Raw genomic sequence first — 27,842 nt, forward strand, 5'->3', positions numbered from 1 at the left:
TTCAGAAGATATTAAACCCCAATCTACTTAACCATTTTTTTGTCTTTAGATATTATGATTGTTTTTAAAATTTTATTATGTTAAATAATTTTGCAAACACAGATTTTGGGGCTGGGGGAAGGGAGAACTTTTTTTTTTTTTTTTTTTTTAAGTAGGCTCCATGGCCAGCATGGAGCTCAACATGGGGCTTGAACTTATGACCCTAGATCAAGACCTGAGCTGAGATTGAGTCAACTCAACCTACAAAGCTTACCCAGGTGCCCCTGCAGGGCATACTTTTAATCAAATTGAGATTTATTCCTTAGGACTGATTTCAGAAATGGAATTGTTATATCAAAGAGAAGTTTTATGGCTCTTGACGTGCATAATCAAATAGCTTTTCAAAAAGGTATTTTCAAAAAGGCAGAAACAGTTTGTGTTACAATAACATATAAGAATTCCCATTTCATTACGCTTCTATCACAATTTTGTATGTTTTTAAATTTACACATTTGCTAGGCACACAATGCTATCTTGTCTTAATTTTTATGTCTTTGATGATCAATGAGGTTGAACATATTTTCTAGGTATTTTATTTTATTTTTTTTAAGTAGGTTCCATGCCCAACATGGGGCTGAAATTCATGACCCTGAGATCAAGAGTCAGATGGTCTTCCGACCAAGCCAGCTAGGCACCCCTATTTTCCAGATACTTAAACACTAGTTTTGTTGTCTTTCTTTTTTGTGAATCATCTATTCCAATCAACAAGGCACTCTGCTTACCAAGTTTTAAAATGTTTTTTAAAATGCTGCACAGCTTTCTCCAGCACATAGCTAATGAAGTTAGAACTCTCAGCACTTTCTTCACGAGGGATCTTGAGTGTGAAGTTGGGGGAAGACAGAATGCTTAAGTCTATCATCGTGTCATCCTGTTTGGAAAAATTGCCTTCAGGAACATTTGGAACCACCTAAGAAGAAGGATTATGCAGTGAAAGATTACTAATCCCCAGTGCACATTCAGAATTAATTTAATAGCACATGAGTCAGGATAGGCTAGGTTGTGCTGAGGTAACAAAGTAGCCCCAACATCCCAGTGGCTTCATACAGCAAACATTTATTTCTCACTTATGTTTCATGTCCATTTCAGGGGCTCTGTATAACCTCTACCGCTCAGGGCCCTGGTTGACAGTGGCATGTCACCTCATGGCCATAGCCCAAGGAACACCTGACTTTCTCTGTGCCCTTGGCAGAGACAGAGAGTAGATCAGCACACACAAGCCCTGCGCTATCTCAGTCTAGAAATAACCCCGGTCAGTCTTGGTCACCTTTCTTTGGCCAGAACTTGCCACGCGGCACCACTTCGCAGCAAGAGCAGCTAGAACAGATGAGTGAGCAGATGGAATATTTGGTGAGCACAACTGTCAGTGTCACAAACATTAATGAGATGCACCGAGTGTTATCCCGAGTTTTCCTAGGACAATTACAATTTAGGGTGGCATGTGTTTGTGAGAACCATTGTCTGAAAGTCACAGTGGTTGCTCTTAATGAATTCTCAAGTGTGTATGCTTTGATTGTAACCATTTAAATGAAACTACTGACATACAAGTTGATGTAACCTCAAGAGAACTATTTTGAAAATGTTTTCAAATAACCCCCTTATCAAAAAAAAATTAAAATATTAGGTCAAATAAAAACTGGTAATTTCTTAATTCTAGTTTATAAAGGAATAGCTAACAATGATCCCCCCCCCTTTTCTTTTGGTGAATATGACCCACATAAAAACTTCATAAAACATTTTTGTCTACTTTAATAAATAATTATAAAGGTAACACCATGTAATTACAACCTGAGGGGCATAACTGTTTTCACCTGCTGGAATTTATGTGTTCCTCTTCAGCTGTCTTATGGCTTTGCACTTTCTGTTACATGACGAAATAAGAGCTGTTTTGCAAAAAATAACTTTTACAGGTAGTTTGGCAAAGTGGTTAAGTCCAGCAACTCTGGAGAAATGCTGCTTGGGCTTGAATCCTAGTTCTACAGCCTTCCTAGCTGTGTGACCTCAGAAAAGTTGTTTAACTTCCCTGTGCCTCATCTGTAAAATGTGAAAAACAGTGCCTTGTAGGATCACTGAGATTATTAAACAGTCTGGTGTATGAAAAAAGTCCGAGAACATTGCTTGACTCATAGTAAGTGCTCTTTAGTGACAATGATTATTAGAACAATGTATCCTTGAAACCCACAATTTTATTTCATATGGAGATTTTTATACAGAATTGCCTTTGTTATCAATATAAAGAATTTCCGGTAAATCTGCTAGTGATACCCAGAGACACTAGAATAGAAGCAAACTGAAGCATAGAATGGAAAATACTGATGATGATAAAAGCAATTAACTCTTGGCTGTAACTTTGAAAGCATTGCTCAAATTTTTCTTCAGATCTTATTCTTCAAGACAAGACCTTTTCCTTATTAGCTGAAAGTCTGTATTTGTAAGGATGATCAGGTATACTGAATTATTTTACTCTCTAGGGTATGATCTATCTAACGAAGGAAATGAATCAGAATCAGCAGGGATGGGAGGGTGGTTTTCAGAACCTTTTGAGTGTGGTTGAGAGTTACAAATACATCGTACATCATGACTCAAAAACACATCTTATATATATATATATACACATTTATACACACATACATGCACATAATGGAAATGAAAGTTCCATGATATATGCATTTGACTTGTTAAATATAATGTACGCTCATATTTTCTCTCCTAGTTTGCCCTATTCTGTTTTGTTTGTTTAATGTGCTGGTTATGACCCTCTAACCCTATGTCTCAAACCACACAGGGGCCACAGCTTTGCAGTCTGAAACAGAACTAATAGCACACAGAATGTTATGGGTCAGATTCCCTGGAAGCAGAGCCTGAGACTGTGATGCAAGTGATTGGTTAAAGTCAGGTTCAGGTGAAACTTTTGGAGGGATTAGGCAAGCAACACAGACAAAAGGGAGAAGCTAATCTAGGATGTGGCTTCAGGTGACCTCTGGCCTTAGTTTGATGCTGCAGGGAGCCCCCCCTTTTTTTTCTCAAATTCAATTAGGTAACATATAGTGTATTATTAGTTTCAGAGGTAGAGTTCACTGATTCATCAGTGAACCCACTGCTCATCGCATCATGTGCCCTCCTTAACGCCTGTCACCCACTACCCCCGCCCCTCCAGCAACCCTCAGTTTGTTTCCTATGATTTAGAGTCTCTTATGGCTTGTCTCCCTCTCTGATTTTGACTTGTTTTATTTTTGCTGCAGAGAGCTCTGAAGTGGCCCCTAGGGCAACCCTTTTGGAGAAGATCTGGGGCCAGGAAGAACAGTGAGCAGCAGCACCAGCCAAAGTTGGTAAAAGGATTCCCGGGGATCTGGGTAAGGCACTGACATAATGTGCTGCACAAAATATTGCTTCCTCAGTTGCTCTGCCCGGTGATTTCTGTATGCAGGTCTTTTTAGGAACCCGTCAATAACTAACCTGGTACACTTGTATGTTAATGTAATGCATGTTGTGGGAGTGGGGGTGGGGGCAGTTGGTTAGAAGAGAAATTCGGTCACTGTTTTATGTTATGGAACAAGAGCTCTTGACTGATGGTGGGAGACATGATCTAAGTGCCAATTAAGATAGCAATATGCTTTGATGTGAATATTAGTAGACAAATACCTTTAACTCTCAAGGTAAGTCAGCAGCTTTTTGTTTCAGAAACTTTTGAGAGCTAGAATTTACAGACTCTTGCTTTGGGTAAGGAACCTATGCTAATAGCTTCACAGACATCCATTTTAAGGTATCCTACTATTAATTCCATTTTTTCAGGAGGGAAAACTGAGACCAGGAAAGGTTACGGAACGTTTCCAAACTTACTCAGCTGCTAAGTATCAGGGTCAGCATTTGAATTCGTTGCTTCACCTGGAAGTCTTCTCTCTTGAAAGTTACATTGGTCAGGTTTCTTCAAGTTTGCTTGAATCAGTTGAGTACATCCCTCTAGCCCTAAGCAGAACTGGCCATGTCTGGATTAGAAAGTATTTTGCCTTTTAAATGGGTTTTCTCTATAGAGTTTCTTGTTTCTAAGGACGATGCACATATTACATCAAGTCAGACTGAATACAGTCATTGTGGAAATATGAATATGCTCCCACAGCTTGTTTTCAAATGCAGATGTACTTAAGAAGTGAATTAACAGGGGAAAAAAAAAACAATGGATGCACACGTAATCTCCTTTTCTGTTCTGGGGTCTCTCCATTACCTTTATGGAACTGGAGATGTTCTCGGTTGCTGGAGTCTGGTTTGCCAGTTCAGCCACCCAGCCAAACTCCTCTCTCATCTTCTCCATCAGATATGCCGTGTCCTCTAGGTGATGCTGGGCCATCTGGAGAACCTGGGCGTATTGCTGGTGGGATATATTGACCAATTCGAGGGCCTCGTCCACTTTTGTGTGGAGGTCAGATACATCAGGACAGTCTAGCAAAGAAGAAAGTAACATGGTAAAGGGAAATGTCCATGGAATTTGGAGTTGGGTGAGGAGCGTTTAAATCCTGGCTCTTAAGCTATTTCTGCTTCTAGCCTTTGGACCTTCAGTGAGTTTTCAATGAGGTAAAACAGCCGGGAATGAAGTAACACTGTGAAGTGCCTGCTCATTGGACAGACACACGCTGGAGATTCAGCCAATGTTCCTTCTTCTTTTCCTCCTTTCTGTAGTGCCTCTGAACGGTCATTAGGGCTACTCACTGATATTCTGATGAGGACGTCTGGGAGATTGTGCTTCCCACCACCTTGAAGTTCAGTGGGGCCATCTTCAAGGTGATGGGTCTCACTTCCAGGGAAGCATAAGGAACAGTTAAGGATTTAGCACATTCCCTTTCCCCTGATGGCAGAACTAGGTTTGCTGCACAGAATGAAGGCTGTGTTGCCCTGAGTGAGAGAGGTAGCAGGGCCTTCGCTCAAGATTGAGAAATCAACCTTTGTGCTGACAAGAAACTGTGATTCTACAGCTCTGTGCTGTATTGCATAATGGCCCATCTGAACTGAATCAGGATTCTAGGAATTTAAACAGCTGTGCTGATGAGTGGCTGGATGCTGTGGAAAGATTATCTGAAAATTATGGAAGTGTCTATGTGTTATGGCATTGAGGACGATAGGAGGTTGTTGTTGTGGAGAAAAGACCACAGACTGTTTAAAGTATGTCTTTAACTGTTTACCAAAGAGCCATGCCTTCAGGAAGACAGGGGTGGGAGAGAATCCACAGACCAGAGCTGGGTGACTATGTCATCAGAGGTTTCTTTTGGATACTTAAGATATAACACAAGATTCCCTGGCACCTCATACATTTTCAGATAATTCTGAGATCCTCAGGAGAGGGAGCTCCTTGTACTTATAAGTAAACAAATTTGGGGCACCTGGTGGCTCAGTCAGTTGAACATTTGGTGCTTGATTTCAGCTCCGGTCATGATCTCATGGGCTGTGGGATGGAGCCCCATGTGGGACTCCTCTTTTGGTGGGGAGTCTGCTTGAAAAATTCTCTCCCTCTGCCTCTCCCCACACTCACATGTTTGTGTGCTCTCTCACTTTCTTTCAAAATAAATAAATCTTTAAAAAAATTTTGCAGTAGCATGCATGGGAAAGTGATTCAAGATAACATTTTGACAACAAAGGGAGTCACAGTCAACAAGATGTAGTATACACTTGAGGGTTGCCTGAGTGGGTCAGTAAGTTAAGCATCCAAATCTTGATTTCAGCTCAGGTCATGATCTCAGGGTTGTGAGATTAAGCCCCATGTCTTAAGATCTCTTTCTTCCTCTCCCTTTGCCCCTCTCCACCAGTCTCTCTCTTCCTCTAAAAACAAACAAACAAAAAGATAAGGTATATATTTAAGAAGAGTTCGAGTATTCTTTTAAAATGTCTTCACTGGCAACTTCAGAGTTGTTAACTTTTACAATAGTAATCAAAATATACATATTTTAATGACGGGGGAAGAAGATGGTGATTGCCTCGTGATTTAGGCAAGAAGAATTCTACAAAGGACACTCATTTCTTCTTTTTTTTTTTTTTAAAGATTTTATTTATTTATTGGACAGAGAGAGATCACAAGTAGGCAGAGAGGCAGGCAGAGAGAGTGAGAGGGAAGCAGGCTCCCTGCCTAGCAGAGAGCCTGATGCGGGACTCGATCCCAGGACCCTGAGATCATGACCTGAGCCGAAGGCAGCGGCTTAAACCACTGAGCCACCCAGGCGCCCCCATTTCTTCTTTTAGAGAGTACCTCCCAGGAAAAAAGATTTTCATGGGACAAAGGTGAAACTTCAAGCAAAATAGAATCACATGGGAAAGTAAAAAGTACAACTATATTCACGGATGATGTGATCTTGTATACAGAAAGTCCTAAAGAATACAAATACACAGAAAACTATAAAAACTAATAAACAATTCAGCAGAATACAAGATCAATGTTGTATTTCTATATAGTATGAACAAACCAAAAATGAAATTAAGAAAATAATTGCATTCACAATTGCATCAAAAAGAATGAATTGCTTATGAAAAAAATTTGAGTGGAAGATTTATACATTGTAAACTAAAAAACGTCTTTGAAAGAAATTAAAGATTTAAATAAATGGAAAGACATCTTGATGGATTGGAAGACTTAATATTGTTAAGATGGCAGTACTCCACAAGTTGATCTATAGATTTAATATCATTCCTATCAAATTCTCTGCTGAATTTCCTCTCTACAGAAATTGATAAACTGATCCCAAAACTTGTGGGGAAATACAAGGGACCCAGAATAGCCAAAACAACTCTGAAAACAAAAAAACAGGGATGCCTGGGTGACTCACTTGGTTAAGCATTTGCCTTCTGCTCAGGTCATGATCCTGGTGTACCGGGATGGAGTCCCACATCAGGCTCCCTGGTTGACAGGAAGTCTGCTACTCCCGCTGGCCCTCACACCCTTACTGCTTTCTCTCTCTCTCATTCTCTGTCTCTCAAATAAATAAGTAAAATCTTAAAAAAAAAAATAAAAATAAAAATAAAAACAAAAACAAAAAAACCCCCCAAAGTTGGACCTCTCACCCTTCCCAAAACTTCCTACAAAGCACAACAGTTAAGACAGTGTGGCATGGGCATAGGATAGACATATAGATCAATGGAATAGAACTGAGAGTTGAAATAAACCCTATTTGTTGTTAATGAATTTTCAGTAAGGATCCCAAGATAATTCAGTGAGGGAAAGAACAGTCTTTTTAAGAAGTAGAACTGACGGGTGCCTGGGTGGCTCAGTGGGTTAAAGCCTCTGCCTTCGGCTCAGGTCATGATCCTAGGGTCCTGGGATCAAGCCCCGCATCAGGCTTTCTGCTTGGCAGGGAGCCAGCTTCCTCCTCTCTGCCTGCCTCTTTGCCTATTTGTGATCTCTGTCTGTCAAATAAATAAATAAAATCTTAAAAAAAAAAAAAAAGAAGTAGAACTGAGACAACTGAATATCACTGCAAAAGAAAGAAACTGGATTCCTGCCTCACACCATACAAAAATGAACTAAACACCTGGACTAAATATATAAGTATTATAGGTGAAACACATGTGTAAATCTATGTGACCTTGGGTTAGGCAATGGCTTCCTTTTTTAAAAAAATATTTATTTATTTGAGACAGAGCAAGCAAGGTGAGTGGGGGGACAGAGAGAGAAGGAAAGGGAGAAAATCTCAAGCAGACTCCCCACTGAGCATGGAGCCTCATGTAAGACTGTGTCTCATGACCTGATATCATAACCTAAGATCAAAACCTAAGCTGAAATCAAGAGACATATGCTTAATGGACTGAGCCACCCAGGAACCTCAGCGATGGCTTCTTAGATGTAGCATCAAAATACAAAAAAGAAAAGAAGAAACAGATAAGTTAGACTTCGTTGAAATGAAAAATTTTCCTACTTAAAAGGACACCATTCCAAAAGTAAAAAGGCAGCATGTGGGAATGGGAAAAAATATCCATAGATAATATATCTGATAAGGATTTAGTGTCTAGAATATATAAAGAACTCTTACAACTCAATGATAAAAAGACAAATAGCAAAATTAAAATATGGGCAAAGGCTTTGAGTAGACATTTCTCCAAAGGAGATACACAAGTGTTCACATGGTAGTAGATAGGTGTCTAACGGCAAGAGAGAAGTTTTGTGTTGTGTTTTTTTTTTTTTTTTTAAGATTTTATTTATTTGAGAGAGAGAGAGACTGAGTGAGAGAGAATGAATGGGGTGGGGGCGCCTGAGTGGCTCAGTGGGTTAAAGCCTCTGCCTTTGGCTCAGGTCATGATTTCAGGGTCCTGGGATCGAGCCCCGCATCGGGCTCTCTGCTCAGCAGGGAGCCTGCTTCCCTTCCTCTCTCTCTGCCTGCCTCTCTGCCTACTTGTGATCTCTGTCTGTCAAATTAAAAAAAAAAAAATCTTTAAAAAAAAAAAAAGAGAGAGAATGAATGGGATAGGGAGGGACAGAGCAGACTCTCCTCTGAGCAGGGAGTCTACTGCTGCTGTGGGGCTGGATGCAGGACCCCAGAATCACCTCCTGAGCTGAAGGCAGATGCTTCATGGACTGAGCCACCCAGATGCCCGAGAACAAGCTTTCATTTATAAGCACATGCCAAGCCTCCACTTTGGTCATGTTTGCCAATGCCTTATTCACTAAGGACAGACCCATGGCCAAGCCAGATTTATAGACTGGAAAAATAAAAATATATATATAATAAATATAAAATATAAAATAAAATCTCTCTTGCTGGAAGTAACCTCAAATTACTGTGGTAATTTTGTTTTTAATCTGCTATACATACATCCCCTTCTGCCTAGGAGAGTTCCCAGTTTATGCCTATTGTTCTTTTTTTTTTTTTTTAATATTTTATTTATTTGACAGAGAGAAATCACAACTAGGCAGAGAGGCAGGCAGAGAGAGAGGAGGAAGCAGGCTCCCTGCGGAGCAGAGAGCCCGATGTGGGGCTCGATCCCGGGACCCTGGGATCATGACCCGAGCCGAAGGCAGAGGCTTTAACCCACTGAGCCACCCAGGTGCCCCTATGCCTATTGTTCTTAAGTAATTGTTTATATACCCACATCACTTTCTTTCTTTTTTTTTTTTTTAAAGATTTTATTTATTTATTTGACAGAGAGAGATAACAAGTAGGCAGAGAGGCAGGCAGAGAGAGTGAGAGGGAAGCAGGCTCCCTGCCTAGCAGAGAGCCCAATGCGGGACTCGATCCCAGGACCCTGAGATCATGACCTGAGCCAAAGGCAGCGGCTTAAACCACTGAGCCACCCAGGCGCGGCCCCCCCCCAACATCACTTTCAAAAGAGATCTAGTTTAACTGATAATTATATGGTCTTATATAACAAAATGGGCAGAAGACAGAAGTTCCTTGGTATAAATCCATGTGCCTATCACTTATATTAAGAAATGAAATATTACCTAAACAGATGAAGCGCCCCACTGTGCCCCTCCCACATCAAAACCCCTTTCTGTCCTCTCAAAGGGAAACTACTATTTGAATTTGGGTGTATTTATCCAGTACCAGTAATTGATATGGGAGAAGAGGAAAAGAGTCACAGTAAAATCAAGACCAAAAATGTATGGTAACTAGTGGGAAAACAAAAAGATTTATGATGTCTTGGAAAATATTTATCAAATATAATATTTAATTATTATTAGATTTATAAGATCTTGCATCTATAATTATAGCTATGTGCTCTTAGAACAAGGGAAGAATCAAACACTGATTGAAGAGGCAAAATTATTGTTTGGCAAAATGTAGAAGAGTTGTTTGTAATAGCAAAACATGGAAGCAACTTAAATAGACTTCAGGGGAATGGATGATTTTTTTTTAAAGATTTTATTTATTTATTTGACAGACAGAGATCACAAGTAGCAGAGAGGCAGGCAGAGAGAGAGGAGGAAGCAGGCTCCCCGCCGAGCAGAAAGCCCAATGTGGGGCTCGATCCCAGGACCCTGGGATCATGACCTGAGCTGAAGGCAGAGGCTTTAACCCACTGAGCCACCCAGGCACCCCCAGGGGAATGGATAAATTGTGATATGCCCACACAGACTAACGGAGCAGTGAATTAATGAATTAGAACACATATTCACATGGCTAAATCTTACTAACTATACTGTGACAAGCCAAGTTGCCAAAGAACAGCTAAGCAATAATATTTTACATTGTTAAGAAAAATTACACCAAATTTGGAAATAGGGGCAGAAGAATGGCCGCATTCTTTTCAACATTATATATAGCATTGTCCAAGAGACCCACCTAAAGCCTCTTTGATTCACTAGGGAAATGACCTTTTGTTGGGTTTACCATTTACTGGTGCTCAGGGCCAAATTCTATGTGCTTAGATGAACATTCTAAATCGAAAAGTTGCAAGTGTTTTTTGCCCAGTAGAGATATATAAATTATTTTGGTCGGATAGAAAACATCACTGCAAAACTTACTGTTTTATTGCCCGTTAGAAGAATAACTAGTTTTTTTTTTTTTTTTTTAATTTTATTTATTTATTTGACAGAGAGGTCACAAGTAGGCAGAGAGGCAGGCAGAGAGAGAGGGAGAAACAGGCTCCCCACTGAGCAGAGAGCCTGATGTGGGGCTCGATCCCAGGACCCTGAGATCATGACCTAAGCCGAAGGCAGAGGCTTAAACCTCTGAGCCACCCAGGCGCCCCGAAGAGTAACTAGTTTTATATTCAATTTGCAATATAACTTCTACGTTATCTTTGACAATAAATTCTCCAGTCTCTCTTGTACTCCTTAGAAACAGCTTTAACACTTTGCGGATTCCCTCATTAATAGGATAAATTCATCTTGACACGTGCTCATTTTATATTTGTATGAGTCATAGTTTTAAACTTAAAAATCATACTTTAATAATATAAAATTAAGAACATGCAAAACATTGCTATGTGTGTTGTGTGTGTTACATATACATGTGATAACAGTATAAAGAAAAGTAAAGGAATAATAAACACTAAATTCAAAATAACGGTTTCCGTTCTAGGGGGATAAGAAAATATGATCCGGAAGGAACACAGAGGGGGCTTCTTTCTTTCACAGAGGGGATTTCTTTCTTTCTTTGACAGATGGAGATCACAAGTAGGCAGAGACGCAGGCAGAGAGAGAGGTGGAAGCAGGCTCCCTGCTAAGCAGAGAGTCTGATGCCAGGCTCCATCCCAGGAACCTGGGATCATGACCTGAACCAAAGGCAGAGGCTTTAACCCACTGAGCCACCCAGACACCCCAATGTTTTATTTCTGAATCCAGTTGTAGGCATGTGGGTTTTTGTTCTTTTATCCTCTATACCGTTATAACAAAATGCATTTTATAATGAAAGCTTTAAGTCGTATGGGAACGCAATAGAGCCTCCTTTCTTTGATGTTCCATCTATGCAGCTGCCAATTCATGTTGTGTGCCTTCTGTGTTATCCGATGTGTACTGTAGCTAACGCAGTCCAATGTATATTGATTATCCAAGGCATTTGTACTATATTTCTGATTTCTTCCATATTTTTTCCAGTTGTATTGACCAATAATTGACATATCACTGTCTGAGTTTAAGCTGTACAGTGTGATGCTCTGATTTACATATATTGTGAAATAATTATTGCAATAGGCTTAGCTAATACCATCACATCATAGAGATAAAACAGGAAGAAAACAAAATTTCTCCTTGTGATGAGAATTCAGGATCTACTTTGTTACCAACTTTCCTGTATGTCACACAGCAGTGTTAGCGAGAGTCATCCTGCGGTAGCTTACCTGCTTCAAACCTCTTTATCTTAGAACTGGAAGCTTGTACCTTGTGACCCCCTTCCTCTGATTCCCTCTCCCCATCTTCTGTATGATTTTACGAAAGGAAGAGTCTAGTCATCAAAGCTTTTAACTGGATGAAAGGAAGGTAATGTTACGTAGATGGGATGTTTGAGTGGGACTGTTTTTGTAAGTGATCAGGGTATTTGTGCATATTTTTCCCATATAAGAACTTCTGTTTCTGCATGCAACCTTGTAACCGTGGCTTGAAAAGCAAAACCTTTATTGTACAGTGACTAACATAACACAATAAAAACTAAAAAAAAAGCAAAACCTTAAATAATGAAAATCATTAGTATGGTAGGCATTTCATGTAATCTACAAAACACCTGTGTAAAATAGACACACTCTTTCCATTCTCCCTGTGATGAAACAGAGGTGCAGAGTCACTGAATCAGTAATTCAGGAGAAATAACAAAAAGGCCCAGTTTATACTCAGCCTTCTGGCTTTTCAGCAACTCCTTCAGGGCTTTAGCGAGGTAAAAAGCAGAAGCATGGGAATCAAAATCTCTTGGCTTTTGTAAGAAAATGTGTTGGGGGTGGCCATGGTGGGTGGGAGGGGTGACTTTACCCTTTAGGGAAAGGAGATGAGGGGAGGGAAGGAGGGGGGTTAGGGAGGAGCCAGGGGAGAGAAGGATTTCTCACTTCTCTTGGCCAGGTCTGGGAGGGGAAAGTCTATGTGGTTTCTGAGGAGGAGCCACTTTACATATTTAAATACTAATTAGTAATTAACCTATCAACTGGAAAGAGTTAATGCCACTTTAAAAAAAAAACCACTCACTTGGCTAATAATTTGTTTATATAATGGGAAGATTGCTTCCTTTGGGGGGCTTGCTTTTTCCTTGCAGTAAGAAGAAAGGAGTGCCCTAATTTGCTCTGACCTTCTCTTTTGCACACATTTAACCATAAAAAATGTCACAGCAGCAATGACGGAACCTTAAATAAGAGAAAAGGCGAGTTGGTCTACTTTTGAATAATAAAAGTTTACAAACCTACACTGAGCACCCCCAGACAGCAATAAGCATGCAAAAAAAGTGCTCGAAGGAAAGTAGATGAACCCATGATGCTTGTAAAAGTGAGATTTTGGCCTCTGACCAGAATAGCATTGAAACGCTGGAAAATAATTATTATTTACCTTCCCACAGGTAATCCTGACATTTTTGGCATCTGGCATGAAACTGGAAACATTCTGACAAATTCTGGCCAAGTTCTCCACACAGTCCTCTGCCCTGCACAGGCGACACCTTTGAATTCAGGCTTCCATTGTTAGAATCTGCAGGTAACATAGTGTTTGCACATTAATGTCATTAAAGTCTGTATTTTTTCTTTAAGATTTTTTTCTATTTATTTATTTAACACAGAGAAAGAGATCACAAGTAGGCAGAGAGAGAGAGGGAAGCAGGCTCCCTGCTAAGCAGAGAGCCACATGTGGGGCTCGATCCCAGGACCCTGAGATCATGACCTGAGCCAAAGGCAGAGACCTAACCCTCTGAGCCAGCCAGGTGCTCCTGGAGTCTGTATTTTAAAGGTGTGGACATGATGTCATTTCTTTTTCTCACCAGTTTTTTCAAAATCTTTCTGTATTCCATCATAGGAAGGCATATAGTAGCAACCATTTGCTAGGACAATTTGACATCTATTAAAAATTGCTTATATTCTTTGATCCAACAATCACATTACTATGATTATTTGTATATGTCCTTCCTCCCCCCAAAAAGTTTAATGCATATAATTTTATTTTCTGGAAGGAATCATGAAGAATCTTTTGGTGGGGTGAGAGAAGGCAGCTTTCATTTGTTCTGTATTTGAATTATTTTAAATTTAGTGTCATTATTATTTCTGATGTCAATGGATTAATAAGGGATTGTGGGCTACTTTTCTCTTTGGATTTCTATTTAAAAATTTTCTAATACTTATTTTAATTTTTTAAAGCTATAATTGGGAAGTATATTGGAGTTTCAGTGATATTGGTAATATCTGTTTCTGTTTCTAAAGCTGGGTGGTAGGCATTTACTTTCTTACTATTCCTTTTGTATTTCTTATGTATAATGTTATGATTGATGGGTCAAAGATTTGGGAAAATATCTAAAGCTGATCAACTTTTGAGACACCCTTTTCTTTTTCTGGAAGAATTAATAATTCATATGAAAAAATGATGTTGTAAAAAAGAAGTCTGTCCAACAGAAAATTGACAGTTCTCAGCTGACTGTTTCACATTTATTAGGATACATTTATTATTAATTTACCACATTTTAAAATGAAACATTTCATTTTGAGATGAATTGTGATGTCTGCTGCTTAAAAACCTAAGGCCCTGGTTAGATCATGTGGTGTGTAAGGCAGCCATCTCCTTTGGTTGACTAAAAAGTTGTGGCCTCCCAACCGCCTTCCAGAACTGTCCCTATCAAATTGGTGGCATGCCCTGTCACACACCCACCCCCCCAACCAGAGTTCCTGTGAGGAGTTCTGCTACAGAGCTTATCTCTAGCTTTATGTACTATTTGCTCTCTTATCCTCTCTGTTAGACTCCACCCCCCACCCCCTCACTGAGGGAAGGAATTTGGTCCTGTCATTTGAAATCGTGCTGTTCCTCTGTACCTTCTTCTGTCATTTTGCTCACCATATGGTAATGGAGATAACGTAATTGCCCAGTGATCTGTTTTCCTTTCTCTGGACTGAGCTCCTAAAAGTCAGGGGCTGTGTTATAATCATTGTCTTACTCTCAGCGTCTTGATCAATATCTGGTATGTAGATCAGGGATGACAAATTCCAGGGCTATCTGATACCAATTTCTCATCCTGTGACATGGCAGTAACCCATCCCAGAGCCTCCAGACCTCTCTAGGCAGCTCCTTCTGGTGCCATCACTCATATCAACCATCTACTCTCCCCACCTGCCTCTGTCTCCCTGCCCCACTCACAGGGAAAATTAAAGTCAGCAAATGCTCTCTATGGTAGCATTAGAACTCATATCTCCTGGTGTCTGGCACTGTACCAAGCTACTATATCACACAGTTTTATTGAACATAATCTTATCTATCCTTTCCAGGGATTTATAAGGCAAGAGAGAACAACTACAAGAGCTATTTTACTCTTTCAACAGATTCGGGAATTGAGGTTTAGAAAGATCAAAATAGGAAAGAAATTCTCCCATATGAAGACTAAAATGAAACCATACTCAATAAAAAGATTGAAAACCAAAATATTTCAGATTTTTTTTTCTAAGTGGGCTCCATGCCCATCATGGCGCCCAACATAAGACATGACTCACAACCCTGAGAGCAAGACCTTAGCTGAGATCAAGGGTTGGATTCTTTTTTTTTTTTTTTTCTGACAAATCTGCCTTTATTAAATTTTAAAAGTTTACTTATTTTCATTAAAATTAATATTTATGCAATTTTTCTCACCTTCAGTGTCCATTGAGCTAGAATTATAAGTTTATTTGTTTGTTTGTTTGTTTCCCCTCCCCCTCTCCCAACCCCACCTCCCCCCAGCAACCCCCAGTTTGTTTTGTGAGATTAAGAGACATTCAAGGGTTGGATTCTTAACCAACTAAGACACCCGGGTGTCCCAATGTTTCAGATTTTTACTATTGCTTCTTTTCTTTTAACGGTGTTCATTATTCAATTTTAGCTATTTTTCTAATTTTAGGACAATCTTGATAAATAAAGCCCATCCATGAAGATTGTCAGAAAACACAGCGATCACTCAGTCAATATTGGGCATTGTAACCGACAGGAGGCTTGTATTAGTTCTCTGTTACTGTTGTAACAGATTATCACAAATTTAGTAGCTTGGAATGACACCAGTGGTTTTATGGTTCTATAGGTTAGAAGTTTGAAATGGGTCTCACTGGCCTAAAATCAAGATGTTGGCAGTAATTTTCTTTTCTGGCGGCTCTAGGGAAGAATCCATTTCTTTGCCTTTCCAATTTCTAGAGGCCAACTAGAGCCCGTGGCTCCTGGACCCCTTTCTCCACCTACAAAGCCAGCAAAGTAGGGCCAAGTCCTCCTCATGCTACCATCTCTATAGATTCTATTCTGCCCCCCTCTTCCACTTCTAAGAACCCCTGTAGCCACATGGATAATTCAGAATAATCTCCCCATTTTAAGGTCAGCTGACAAGCAACCTCAATTCCATCTACAACCTTACTTTCCCCTTGCCGTGGAACACAACATATTCACAGGTCCTGAGGATTAGGGTGTAGATATCTATGGGCAGCTAGTATTCTGTCTACACAGGGCAAAGCTCAAAATGTCCTCTCTTTAGGCAGATTTTCCAGGGGTGTTAGGTTTATGGTTCCCCTACTACCTGTCCAGAAAAGTAACAGAAACCACTTGCAAATATCCTAGAGCCCCTGCCTGACTCTTCTTGATAAATAGTCCACAGGTGCTCATCCGAGAAGAGAGTATCTCTTCTGTGGAGCTACCTGGGCACTGAACAGTTGGGGGAAGGATAGCAGAGGAAAAAGAGTATAAGGGTGGGACACGGGCTTTTTTGTTTTTGTTTTTCCTATTTTCATTTACATCCCTTTGCATGACAGGGCACTCTGATATGTGGGTCTCCTTCAAGATGGAGGCTGTGCAGAAGGCCAGCTGAGCCGGGACTGGTTCTGGGCTGTGAGAATGGGGAGGAAGCTGGGGCAGAACTGGTGGAAACCTGCATTCTTTGTCAGTGGGGTGGGAGGGAGTTGCAATGATTAGGAAGTTATTTCGATTTCAAAGTGAATGAATCACTCTACACTCTTGTGCACATTTGAATGCAGCAACCGACATATAAGGTTGTACGCAATGTGAAAGATAGGGGTCATTATTTTGTTCTAATGAACACATTCTGAATATTATCCCTGAACAATTGCCATCTGTTTAAAAGTTCAGGCAAAAATAATTTAATATCACCCCAGCATTGATCTATTTAGTCTACTGCATTGATGCTTTTCCTGACTATTGGAAACCTTAGAATAGAATACCAGAGAAAACATCTGACTTACAAGAAAGTCTTCCAGACCCTGAAATAGAACCCAAAAAGGATTCCAGTAATGATGGCTGTTCTCTGCTCAGGAAACAGTGGGACGGGAAGGATGTCATGTGTTGTTTTTTGGCTTCAGTTTCTGGTACTGTGAGGTAGGTCCCTTCTGTATAGAGACCAGTGGTGCAATGTCATGGTAATTTTGAGAATTTCATTCAGATGTTGCCAGGTAGAGCTGATATAATTAGGGGAAATAGCTAGAAGGAGCCCCTTTCTTTCTACATACAAAAAGCTGTGAGTTGGGGCACCTGGGTGGCTCAGTGGGTTAAAGCCTCTGCCTTAGGCTCAGGTCAATGTGGGATCGAGCCCCACATTGGCCTCTCTGCTCAGCAGGGGGCCTGCTTCCCTTCCTCTCTCTCTGCCTATCTCTCTGCCTACTTGTGATCTCTGTCTGTCAAATAAATAAATAAAATCTTAAAAAAAAAGCTGTGAGTAATTAATATATACAACTTGGAGAGTTTGGAGAGAAGTATAAACCCATGAAACCATCAGCACAGTCTATGCTATAAACCTATCCATCAATTCCAAAAATGTTCTCCTGCCACCTTATTATTATCATCATCATCATTATTAAGAATGCTTAACGTAAGACCTACCATCTTGGGAAATTTTTAAGTATGCAGTACTGTGCTTGTAGCGATAGGTGCTATCCTGCACTGCACAGTTGGACTTCTAAGTTTAGGACTTACTCATCTTGTATGACAGGAACTTTGTACTCTCTGAACAATATCTCCTCATTCTCCCTTCGCTCAGCTCCCAGCAACTCCATTCTACTCTCTGCTGCCATAACTTTGACTAGTTTAGATTCCTCATATAAGTGGTATCATATAGCATTTGTCCTGTGTGTGGCTTGTTTCAGTCGGCATAATGTCCTCCAGGTTCATTCGTGTTGTTGGCAGGATTTCTAGAGGGAGCCCACATTATTTTTCATGTCAGAGGGGAGCATTCTTTCCCGTGGGCTTATGGTCCATAAGACGTAAGTCTAAGGAAATGTACATCCTACCTTGCCTCCCCGAGCAGCTCTCATTTCTGAGATGCTGTTTCCCAGCCACTCCACAGAAGCCCAAGGAAGCTATCTCCTTCTGCCTGAAGACACACAGCAGCATTATGCTTCCAATGTGGAATATCTTGGGGGCATGTTTGGCATCGGTAGAAGGCAATTCTTATCCTTTACCGATATTCTGGTTTCTGTAGTTTTGGGTTTGTCAGTGAGCATCTTCTGTGGTTTTATGCATAAATGTTACGATTTAAGGGATTATGGCAGTGAGACTCCGAGGAGGCTATGGAGAGCACTGAGCGTGACCTGGTTCATACAGGACACCAGGCTCCTAACCAGACGGAGAGTGGAGGAGTCTAGGCTGATTTTAAAGAAACCCCCTGATGTTCAAGCAGAAAAGAGCTGAGCATATCTACATGACTTTCAATAAAGGAGGCAACTGTTCTGTTCAACTTCTCACTCAGCTAACATTTTCTTTCTCAGCTTTGAAAATTTGCTTTAAAAAGAGATACCAGCCCCTCAGGGCTCTTGACAATGATGGAGGAGGGATGGTGTTTGGCAGACTTCAAAGCTTCCTCTAAGAGGCTCTGAAACTGATACCCCATAAATTGTCACTCTCAGAAACACTGAACAATGACTTAGAAATGTCTACTATTTCCAAAGGTAAACAAAGCTTGACCTTAGTATTGACATCTAAGTAAAGCCGGTCTTTTAATACTTGCCTTTGCCTTGTTTTGGTAAATCCTCTATTGTATTCAGTGTCTCCGTGATTGTTGTGCTGATACTGTGATAAATAGAGAGACTGAAATTATAAAACAGCTGGAAGAAGCTGGGAATGTCCCAGCTTTGCATGGGATCCGCTGTTGCCCTTGGCTCTTGGGATAAAGCTGGAAAAAAGTTAGGCTGTATTAAGTCCGTGTCTGACATGAAATATGATTGAAAATTCTCGTCAAATTCTTGCTGCATCTGTTTGAAGACCTTAAGACTTCTGTTAAAGAGAAATCTCACATCCACAGTCAGCTGGCTGAACACATTCTCTATTTGCGCCATTTGTGCGTCCTCTTCAATGAACTTTTCACCCACAGGGAGATCTTTTTCATTATCCTCATGAAAAGGAAACAGGTATTGATATATATTCCTGAAAAACTGTTCGACCTGTGGGTGGAGGACAAAAATGGAATAAGAAATTAATTTCCTTTCTGGATCATTTCTTTTTTTTTTTTAATCAATTTTATTACTTCTAAATGGAAAAAAATAATTGAAATGGACCATTTCTTATTATAGATTTTAAAGTCAATTTACACTGGTCATTCTAAGTCAAAAACAATTCTGGGCAAGCTAGGAAAATGGTGACTCCTTTTAAGGTAATTTGTTAACACTCTTGTATCTTTGACTTTGATTGTGGAAAGAGGATCTGAAATTCTTCCCAAGGCCTAAGAAGGCCAAATTTCAGTATTGCTGACAAGCCACACCTGATATACTGGCAGTGGTTGGCATGCCGTGGTCTAAGTGGAACAGTCTAGGTTTCCCTAGAACTCTGAAAAAGGCTCTTATCTTTCACCTCTGTCTTAGGGTTTGGGCTGGAGGTTGGTTTGTTTCATTCAGTGGAATGTCATTAGTGACTTTATGGTCTCTTCTTTCTTGTCTCATAAATTAGTCCATGAAAAGGAAAAGATAAACACATTCATGCTATATTATAGATGCCTGATAGAGTTAAATAGGTTACTTAGGGATGGTTATATATTAGTAGTGATCAAAGCCTTCCCTGGTTATAGTCAAAGAAATGAAGCTATAATTGTAGAATTTTCACATTCAGTGGAAGAATTTTTTAGCAGTCGCACCATGCTCTCCATCTATATGGTGCCTAAGTTCGTGCCAGACCACAGTTGCCCTTATATGGTAGTGATGTGGCATGTTGACTGTTATGGAGCATACCAACTATCTAACAGCACAACACTAGCATCCCAGTCCTGTTCAAGGAATTCTCCAGGAATTCTTGGATTACTCGTGCCTTCCTCAAAAAGTAATGTGGGTTGATTGTCTGCCCCTCTCTTTGCCAGCTTCTATTTCCCTGAATCCATCCACAAACACAAACCTTAAAGCCCCAAGAAATTTTCATAAAATCACACAACTGGCATAGACAGGAATTGTTCCCAAATCTCCTGCCTTCCAGCCAGTGCTCAATCCACCATATTCTGGTATAGTGGAGAGTGACTGGGGCTATAAAAACAGAGCAGATGCAATTAACAGTGGAGGCAAATTAACTTGGCAAATGAATTGTCCTAGGGGTTGCTCCCTCTATAATTGGGTATGGCACTGCCAAGTCAGGAACATACTCTGATATGGAGAGGGAAATTTCACTGCCTTTCATACTGAGCTCACTTCTTGAAAGGAAGGGAAATTCAGGCCAATGCAATAGGAGCCTTTCATGGGGCAGAACTCATCCTATTCAGGTCACCACCCTCTGTGATTCCCTCTGCCCAGATGATAGCCGAAGGGAACAAAAAGAAAACATGCCAGTCCTATGGGACTTGTGTAGGTATGGCTAAAGAGGACGTGAACGTGTGCATATGTGTGTATTTCCAGAAGAGGGCAAGCCTATCGAAAGAGATATTCAGGAGGCTGAAAACGTCTTCAAATGTTTCGCTTCCAGGGGAAAAAATTCAAGCAGGTTGAAATCAGAGACTATAATACTATTATTCAGAATTCAATTCAGCATTTATTAGATACCTACAATGCTTAGATGAAGATAGATAACATATTATGGTCCCTGGCCTCAAAGAGCTTACAATCGAGTGGGAACATGTTCATAAATAACAAGAGGCAGAAAGATTCAGAATATTTCTAAAAGAGATACATACAGTATCATTATAGGGAGAGACAAACACTGAATGGCTATTTGATCTGATAAGTTGAATGTACGTAGGGGGTTCATACATAAGCAAGCATGAATGTTAGATTCTAGATTGTAAAAGGCTATTATCAGGTTAGGCATCTCTATCCTAAATAGTAAAATAAATGAATTTTTAAGAATTAAACTGGAGTAGGTACTTTCAGAATTCTGAAAACTTGAGCTCTATTTTTCCTTACCGTATTTTTCACAGAGGCCCAACTAGGTTGGCAGGTTGTATAAAATCTCATGCAGTCATTCTCCAGGCAAGTCTTGCATTCATCCCAGGAATCTGTCAAAGACACCTGACATAGGCTTTCTTCTTCTTCCAGGCGTTCCTGCACTTCATTCATGAGTTTCAGGGCTTCCTAATTAAAAAGGAGAAACAAACATACTATTTTCATCTCATAATTCTCTGTGTGTACCATAGCTGATTTTTTAAAATATACATATTCTGATGTACTTCTTCATTCTTTCTTTGGGCCCCTGGCTGCTGGCAGAGCTGTTTGAATCTGCCTTTCTGTTTGATTAAGAAACGAGCACTGTTTGATCCCTACTAGGGACTGCAAATCTTCTCCATCTACCTGTTCGTGCATTCAAAACCTATTTCTTGGGTACTTGCTAAGGGACAGACATTACACTAGATGTGGGTGAACCATGACATGGTCCACCTCTGAGGAATGATTATAATTTACTTGTGCGCTTGTCTGTCTCTACAACTAGTTCTTGGAAGATGTGGAAAGTGGGCTTTAAAGCTTATAGAGCTTACAAATGTATTTCCCTTATTTATGCTGCCTTTAATTTTTGTATGTGGTTAAACATTGCATGAAAGTACAACTTTTGTATATCAAATCAAATCTGCCCAGCAAGTTACACTTTAATTGCAGAGATGTTGTGTTCCGGGGGCAGAGGTGGGGGCGTGGTGGTGGTGGTTGGGGGGGGGGGGGGTGGTCTTTCTTCTCGTCTGTATTCCAAGTGCTCCCCCTCGTGGTGCCTTGCTGAATGTGTCCAGGTCCCGCTCTGGGTGATACAAAATCTGGCAGAAGGGATACCTGCCTCTGAGAATCTCAACCCTGCCCCAGGATCTCCCTCAAGGCCAACACCCCTGCCTAGACCCCTGACCTCCTTGCATGTGTGGACTTTTTTTTTTAAAGGAAATTTTTTAGGATTTTATTTATTTTTATTTGACAGAGAGAGAGGGAGAGAGAGAGAGAACACAGGCAGGGAGAGCAACAGGCAGGGTTGAGAGTAGCAAGCTCCTCGCTGAGTGGGGAACCTGATGCAGGGCTTGATCCCAGGACCCCAGGATCATGACCTGAGCCAAAGGCAAATGCTCAACCAACTGAGCCACCTAGGCGCCCCCCACATGTGAACTTCTAAAGACTGGGTCCCTTCAAGCCTGAGACCTAGTTCAGGGGACTGACAAGGTATAATGGATTCCTTCATCACCCAGTCTCAGAGCTAACAGTGACTCCCTTAAGTGAAAAACACATGAGGGAGCAAAGTTCATGTACTTAAAACCAATTTAGTATGCATTTTTACCTAATGGAAGAGAAAAAGAAATTACCTTTCCCTGTCATTAACATGCCAAAGAACCATGTGAGCACCGGAATCTTTTCAGGATTTTTCTTATCTCCTTGGGCATTGCAGAACAATTTTGGATTCCTACATCTTCTCAAGAAAGTTACCCCACCATGGGAAGAAACAATACTGCCCACATTTCCTAAGTCAGTCCCAGTTTTAAATATCCTCTTCATTGTCACCATAAACCAAAACCCCACTATTTCCAATTCTAAACTACACTTGCTCTGGACCTTTGGGCAAATTACTTAACATCTCTGAGCCTCAATGTCTTCCTTAGCAAATAAGAATAGCAATAGGATTTGCCTCTTAAGGCTTTGTATTAAGTGAGATAAGCAAGCAAGCTACCTAGTATGTTATTAGCTGTTTCCTTCCACTCGCCTCCAAGAGCACAACAAATACCAGTCACCAAATCACCTGTCCCAAGTTTTGGTAGTGAAATGTGGTGGAGGAAGATCTGTGGTTTAGGAATGCCCTGCCCATTCCTTTTGTTTCCCCCCTAGATGTCCCACCCACTGACTCTTCCTGTAGTTTACAGTGTGTCAAAGTCCCATATAATTTTGGTGTGAGGTTCAAATCACTTTATGCCCCACCCCGGGCTTCCCACTTTTAGTTAGTTTCAGATGTTCTCGCTAAATATCAGTAGGAAGGGGCTGTGGAGGGGTCCATGATGACACTGGGTCCCGTTAGGGTAAGTGGTACTCTCTGCTGGGAGACTGGGGGCACCAATCTCATATTTGCTAAGTCATAATTTATCTAAAGTATCCTTTATCCTCACTTTAAAGTAATTTTAGGGAGGGAGACTCAGAGTTAAACAGGTTTTTCCATTTTTAAGTGGACTTTTTGAGTGTCCGCACCTTAACTGAACTGACATTTGCTTAGCTGACCAACCCCTAACTGGAGCATTCTTTTCATAGTTTTATACCCTTGGCTTTTGGGGAGGCTGAGGAAAGGGAGAAAAACAAAGCCACTGGGTCCCAGAGACAGACAAGCGCTGCACGCTGACTTTCTCCCCAGTCATTCATTAGAGTGCTGGATTACCACATTCATGAACATCATGAGCCTCAGTTTCCTTAGCTGTAAAGTGAAAGTAATGAGTTACACAGATGTTGGAAGGATTACATGTGATACTGTGTTTTTTTAAAGAGGTTTTAAATGCTATCGAGTGTCATTATTCCCAGGGCCAGCTCACAAGCCCACTGAGGAAGAATCCAGCTCTGGGGGCTTCCACAATTTCCTAATAAGGAGCTATTTTCAGTTTCCTTAGATCTTTTGCTTGCTGCCCAAAGGGAGGAGGGCTTGCAGATGTTAGGTGACCTCCTTTCTTTGCAAGGGACCCTATGTGACAAGGGGTGTGGCCACAACATCAACCAGTCTGGTGACAGCCAGATAGCATTGGGGTCAACCTGTCACACAGCCCTTCTCCAAAGGCTTAAGGGATGGCCAGAGGCCACCGTGCTCAGAAATAAAGAATTCCAGCAACTCCCTGCAGTTTGGGGACCCCCAATTCACCTGTAGGGGGAAATATTAAAACTTCCACTTTTATGTTTTAACATAAAAATTGATGGTAGGGGAGGAGACATGGGGAGTTGTTCAATGGGTATAGAGTTTCGGTTTTGCCAGAGGGGAGGGTTTCTGGAGCTTGGTTGTACAGTGGTATGTAGGTACTTAACACTATTGAACTATAACACATAAAAATGGTTAAGATGGTAGATGTGATGTTATGTGTATTTTACCACACCTACAACTTTTAAAAAATAAAATTTAAAAGTAATTGACTCTCAAGTTAAAATTTAAAATATTTTCCAAATTATTTCTGTTATAGTTTTGATTTCTTCTTTAAGGGTAACATTGGAAAATAATTTTTAAAAATAATTGAAGTTTTGAATGTTATGTTCATTGTTAATGGTATTAAACTGGGAGCCATGCAATGTTCATAATTTAGAAACATTTTAAGGTTTGTACTGTAACATATGAACAATTTTTAACAGCCCCTGTGGATATTTGAGTGTATAATCGACCCTTAAAAACATGGGTTTGAATGCATGGGTCCTCTTACATGTGGATTTTTTTTCGATAAGTACAAGACAGTACTGTAAATGTATTTTCTCTTCTCTATGATATCCTTAATATTTTCTCCTTTATTGTAGGAATATAGTATATAAGGGAAATAACACACAAAACATGTGTTATTTGACTATGTTATTGGTAAGGCTTCTGGCAATAGTAGGCTATTAGTAATTCAGTTTGGGGGGAGTTAAAAGTCACTTGCAGATTTTTGACTGGAGATCAACACCCCTTTCCCCTGCATTGTTCAAGAGTCAACTGTAATGTGTATTTCCCTTTGCTAAGGTACATAGTTTGAACTGCAGCGATTAACTAAAGGCATTTGAATAAAGAAATGGATTAGGCTGAGGTACTATTTAGTATACACTGGGACTGTCTTGTGGTGCCATTGCATGTCACCAACTGCTCAGTAGGACCCTGGGGAAATGGGGCCCTCCACGTTCCAGGAGCATAGACACTGGTTCCCTTTCTCTTTATTCCCTTGAAGCTGATTGCAATGAATTGCCAATTTAAGAGGATGCAGGTAAATGATCCTTTTATTATCTAGTTTTAACTAGACTAGCCTTCACTAAATGGACAAGTGGCATAAAAAAATTCCTGAAAAAAAAATCTAGCAGATTAAAAAATATGAACAATTTCAGCTCAGGTGGACAAGAAGCAAATGGCAGAGCTGATACTTCTTCATTATAAACTCTTTTTTGGTCACGTGACAAAGTAAAACTATGATCTAATTAGATCTGGGAATTGGCTAAAAAATTTCAGAATACAGGGCACCTGGGTGACTCAGTGGGTTAGGCCTCTGCCTTCAGCTCAGATCATGATTTCAGGGTCCTGGGATCGAGCCCTGCATTGGGCTTCCTGCTCAGACGGGAGCCTGCTTCCTCCTCTCTCTCTGCCTGCCTCTCTGCCTATTTGTGATCTCTCTCTGTGTCAAATAATTAAGTAAAATCTTTTAAAAAATTCCAGAGGTGCACCTGGGTGACTCAGTGGGTTAAAACCTTTGCCTTTGGCTCAGGTCATGATCCCACGGTCCTGGAATCAAGCCCTGCATCGGCTCTCTGCTCAGCAGGGAGCCTGCTTCCCCCTCTCACTCTGCCTGCTTCTCTGCCTACTTGTGATCTCTGTCAAATAAATAAATAAAATCTTTTAAAAAAATAAAAAATAAAAAAATTCCAGAATACTATCTAGAAGATTATTCAAAATGTGGACTGAATGCCCACTCTGGCAAGTGATGAACCTCACCCTTGAGATGTTAATGATAACAATTCATGTGTGTAATTTGAAAATAAATTAATGTATATAAATTTAGGAGAGAATGCTAATAATAATTTTAGTAATAGGGCTGGGAGATCAAAAACCTTTGGAAACCACAGATCTAGCCAGAAATTTCTGGGACACTTTTGAATCAATATCCCAAGTCAGAAGGAACTAAGGATAATGTCTTTTTAAGAAAGTAGCACTTCCCTACTATAGATTCCCCCAAATTCCTGGATTTGGAGTACTGCAAAGGTCTACTCTGCCAGGACTGTGTTCTTAAGAAATTTGAAATTTCCTTCAAACTTTTCCTCTACTAAAAGCTGCTGTCCAAGAAATCTGTTATTAGGGGAAAGAAGCAATTTATTAATTGCACTAAGAGATGCAATATGTATGGTCTAGCTATATTTAAGGACAGGTGTTATTCTCAATTACTGTACCTGCTTTTCTTCTCTGCATTTCTTCAGGGTTTTCATCAGATTGGTATGTTCCTCCTCTCTTCTTTCCATCATGATTTTCATCTGCTTCGTACCAATCAAAGCCTTCTTCACCTCTTCCTCTAAATCTATGTCTCCAGCCTTAGAAAAACCTAAAAGATACATTGTAATTTTTTCCTTTGAGATCTGATTAGATTACAATGTATCAGAATTACAATGAGTTCACCAACTTTTCATGTCGCCTAAATAGAGACTTAGCTGTTCTTTTACCACATCAGATTCTGAAAGCAGATGACAACGAATCGGCTGTCAGTTGCCACACGGACATAGCAGCCACATAGATGATACCTTCTATTCCTTGCTTCTGATCTAGACGAGTCAGAGTTCACTTAACCTCATTCTTGTCATTTTCCTCAGGGCCTTTTTTTTTCCTTTCACTTAAAACTCAAGTGTGTTATATTTGAAAAATATTGAAATTTTCTTCACAGACTATTTATATTAAATGCCCAACTGGGAACCTCAAACACAGTGAACAATTTCGCATTCTTTCAGCTTTAATTGCCTCTCTAGGAGGCATCAAACCTAGAAAGTATCTCATATAATGAAAGATTCTTTAATAACCTACTAGACATCTCTTACACAACTTTAATAAGCCTGTAGTGGGCATGAAATCCATTATCATTCTCTCTTTGCAGTAGTCAATGTGGCTTCCAAAGGAGCTTATGCTTGCTTCCAAATTTAATATTACACATCCCTAAAGCAACATTTTAACTAATTTATTTTTCTAAGTGTTCAGTACTCAAAGCATGTACTATCAAGCAAAGGTCACAAGTTAAGGAGCATAGACCAACCAGATTCGATGTCATTATAACCCGTTCTTCCACAATGTCAAGAATAACTACACAGATTACTTTAATTGTTTAAATTTTTCAAGTGCTAGAAAAGAATTTCACTGTTCATTAAAACTGTGCTTAGGGGACACCAAACATCTGGACGATACCAAGAAATGCAGTCCAAAAGTTGGCAAGTTTTATCTGTATGATAGCAAACATCTGGATGTGTGAACCTTCTCAGATACTCGATTGGAATTTTCTATTTTTATTCCAGATGTTTGGCATCATGTCTGCTTGGTTTAAGTGCCTAGAGAACATCTCACTGTGAAATTAGAAGGCCGAAATGAATACAGTTATCTCTCAACTAAATCACTGCAAATGCCAGCAGCACATGCAAACAGGCAAACAGGACACAGCACAGATAAAGAAACCAAACTTACCCTTCAGGTTTCCATAGATATCGGTTTTGTCCTTCCAAGTAGGTGCACAGTGACAATCTTTCAACCATAGCAGATACACAATAAACACCAAGAGTGATAGCTTCATGTTCCTACTGTTACTGCAAAGGAAAAATAAACCTGTACCAAATGCCTTTAATTAGGTTCGTTTTCACCAGCATTGATTGAAAACACATGGTGATCCAAAGCATTTTTCTGTCAATTTTTCTTTACGACTTTAGACAAGTTATGCTAATATGCCTGAGACATAAGGAGACTTGGAATATAAATTTTAAAAAAGACAACCCAAGTTCCTATTTTGTTTACATTCTTTATGACAGCTAAATAAGATCATCATCTGAAGTATTTGAACTTCAAGATAATGAATAGTATGGATCATAGCCCCGTAGAATTCATACCTCATTTTATATTCTTGTCAATAGTAAACATTCTGAAGCACAGAATTAGTTAAAATTTT

At 40.1% G+C, this 27,842-nt stretch overlaps 1 protein-coding gene across 1 annotated transcript; it reads right to left on the reverse strand.

The window, feature by feature from the left end:
- Window positions 1-757: 757 nt before the first annotated feature.
- Window positions 758-27,473, reverse strand: CLUL1 (clusterin like 1). Its single transcript, XM_046025839.1, has 7 exons — window positions 27,368-27,473; window positions 26,098-26,246; window positions 20,956-21,123; window positions 18,588-19,020; window positions 12,977-13,114; window positions 4,259-4,473; window positions 758-946 (listed from the first exon to the last, which is right to left on the reverse strand). Exons 1-7 carry the CDS (start codon window positions 27,471-27,473, stop codon window positions 758-760), a joined length of 1,398 nt encoding a protein of 465 aa, XP_045881795.1.
- Window positions 27,474-27,842: the final 369 nt, after the last annotated feature.

The sequence above is a fragment of the Meles meles genome, chromosome 12 (assembly GCF_922984935.1).
Source record: "Meles meles chromosome 12, mMelMel3.1 paternal haplotype, whole genome shotgun sequence".
NCBI classification, from domain to species: domain Eukaryota; kingdom Metazoa; phylum Chordata; class Mammalia; order Carnivora; family Mustelidae; genus Meles; species Meles meles.

Coding starts and splice junctions, on each gene's coding strand:
- CLUL1 (XM_046025839.1), bottom strand. CDS start 27,473: ATGAAGCTATCACTCTTGGTGTTTATTGTGTATCTGCTATGGTTGAAA. Junction 21,124..26,097: donor AATGCAGAGAAGAAAAGCAG/GTACAGTAATTG, acceptor CTTTTTAATTAG/GAAGCCCTGAAACTCATGAA. Junction 947..4,258: donor ACATCTCCAGTTCCATAAAG/GTAATGGAGAGA, acceptor CCTTCTTCTTAG/GTGGTTCCAAATGTTCCTGA.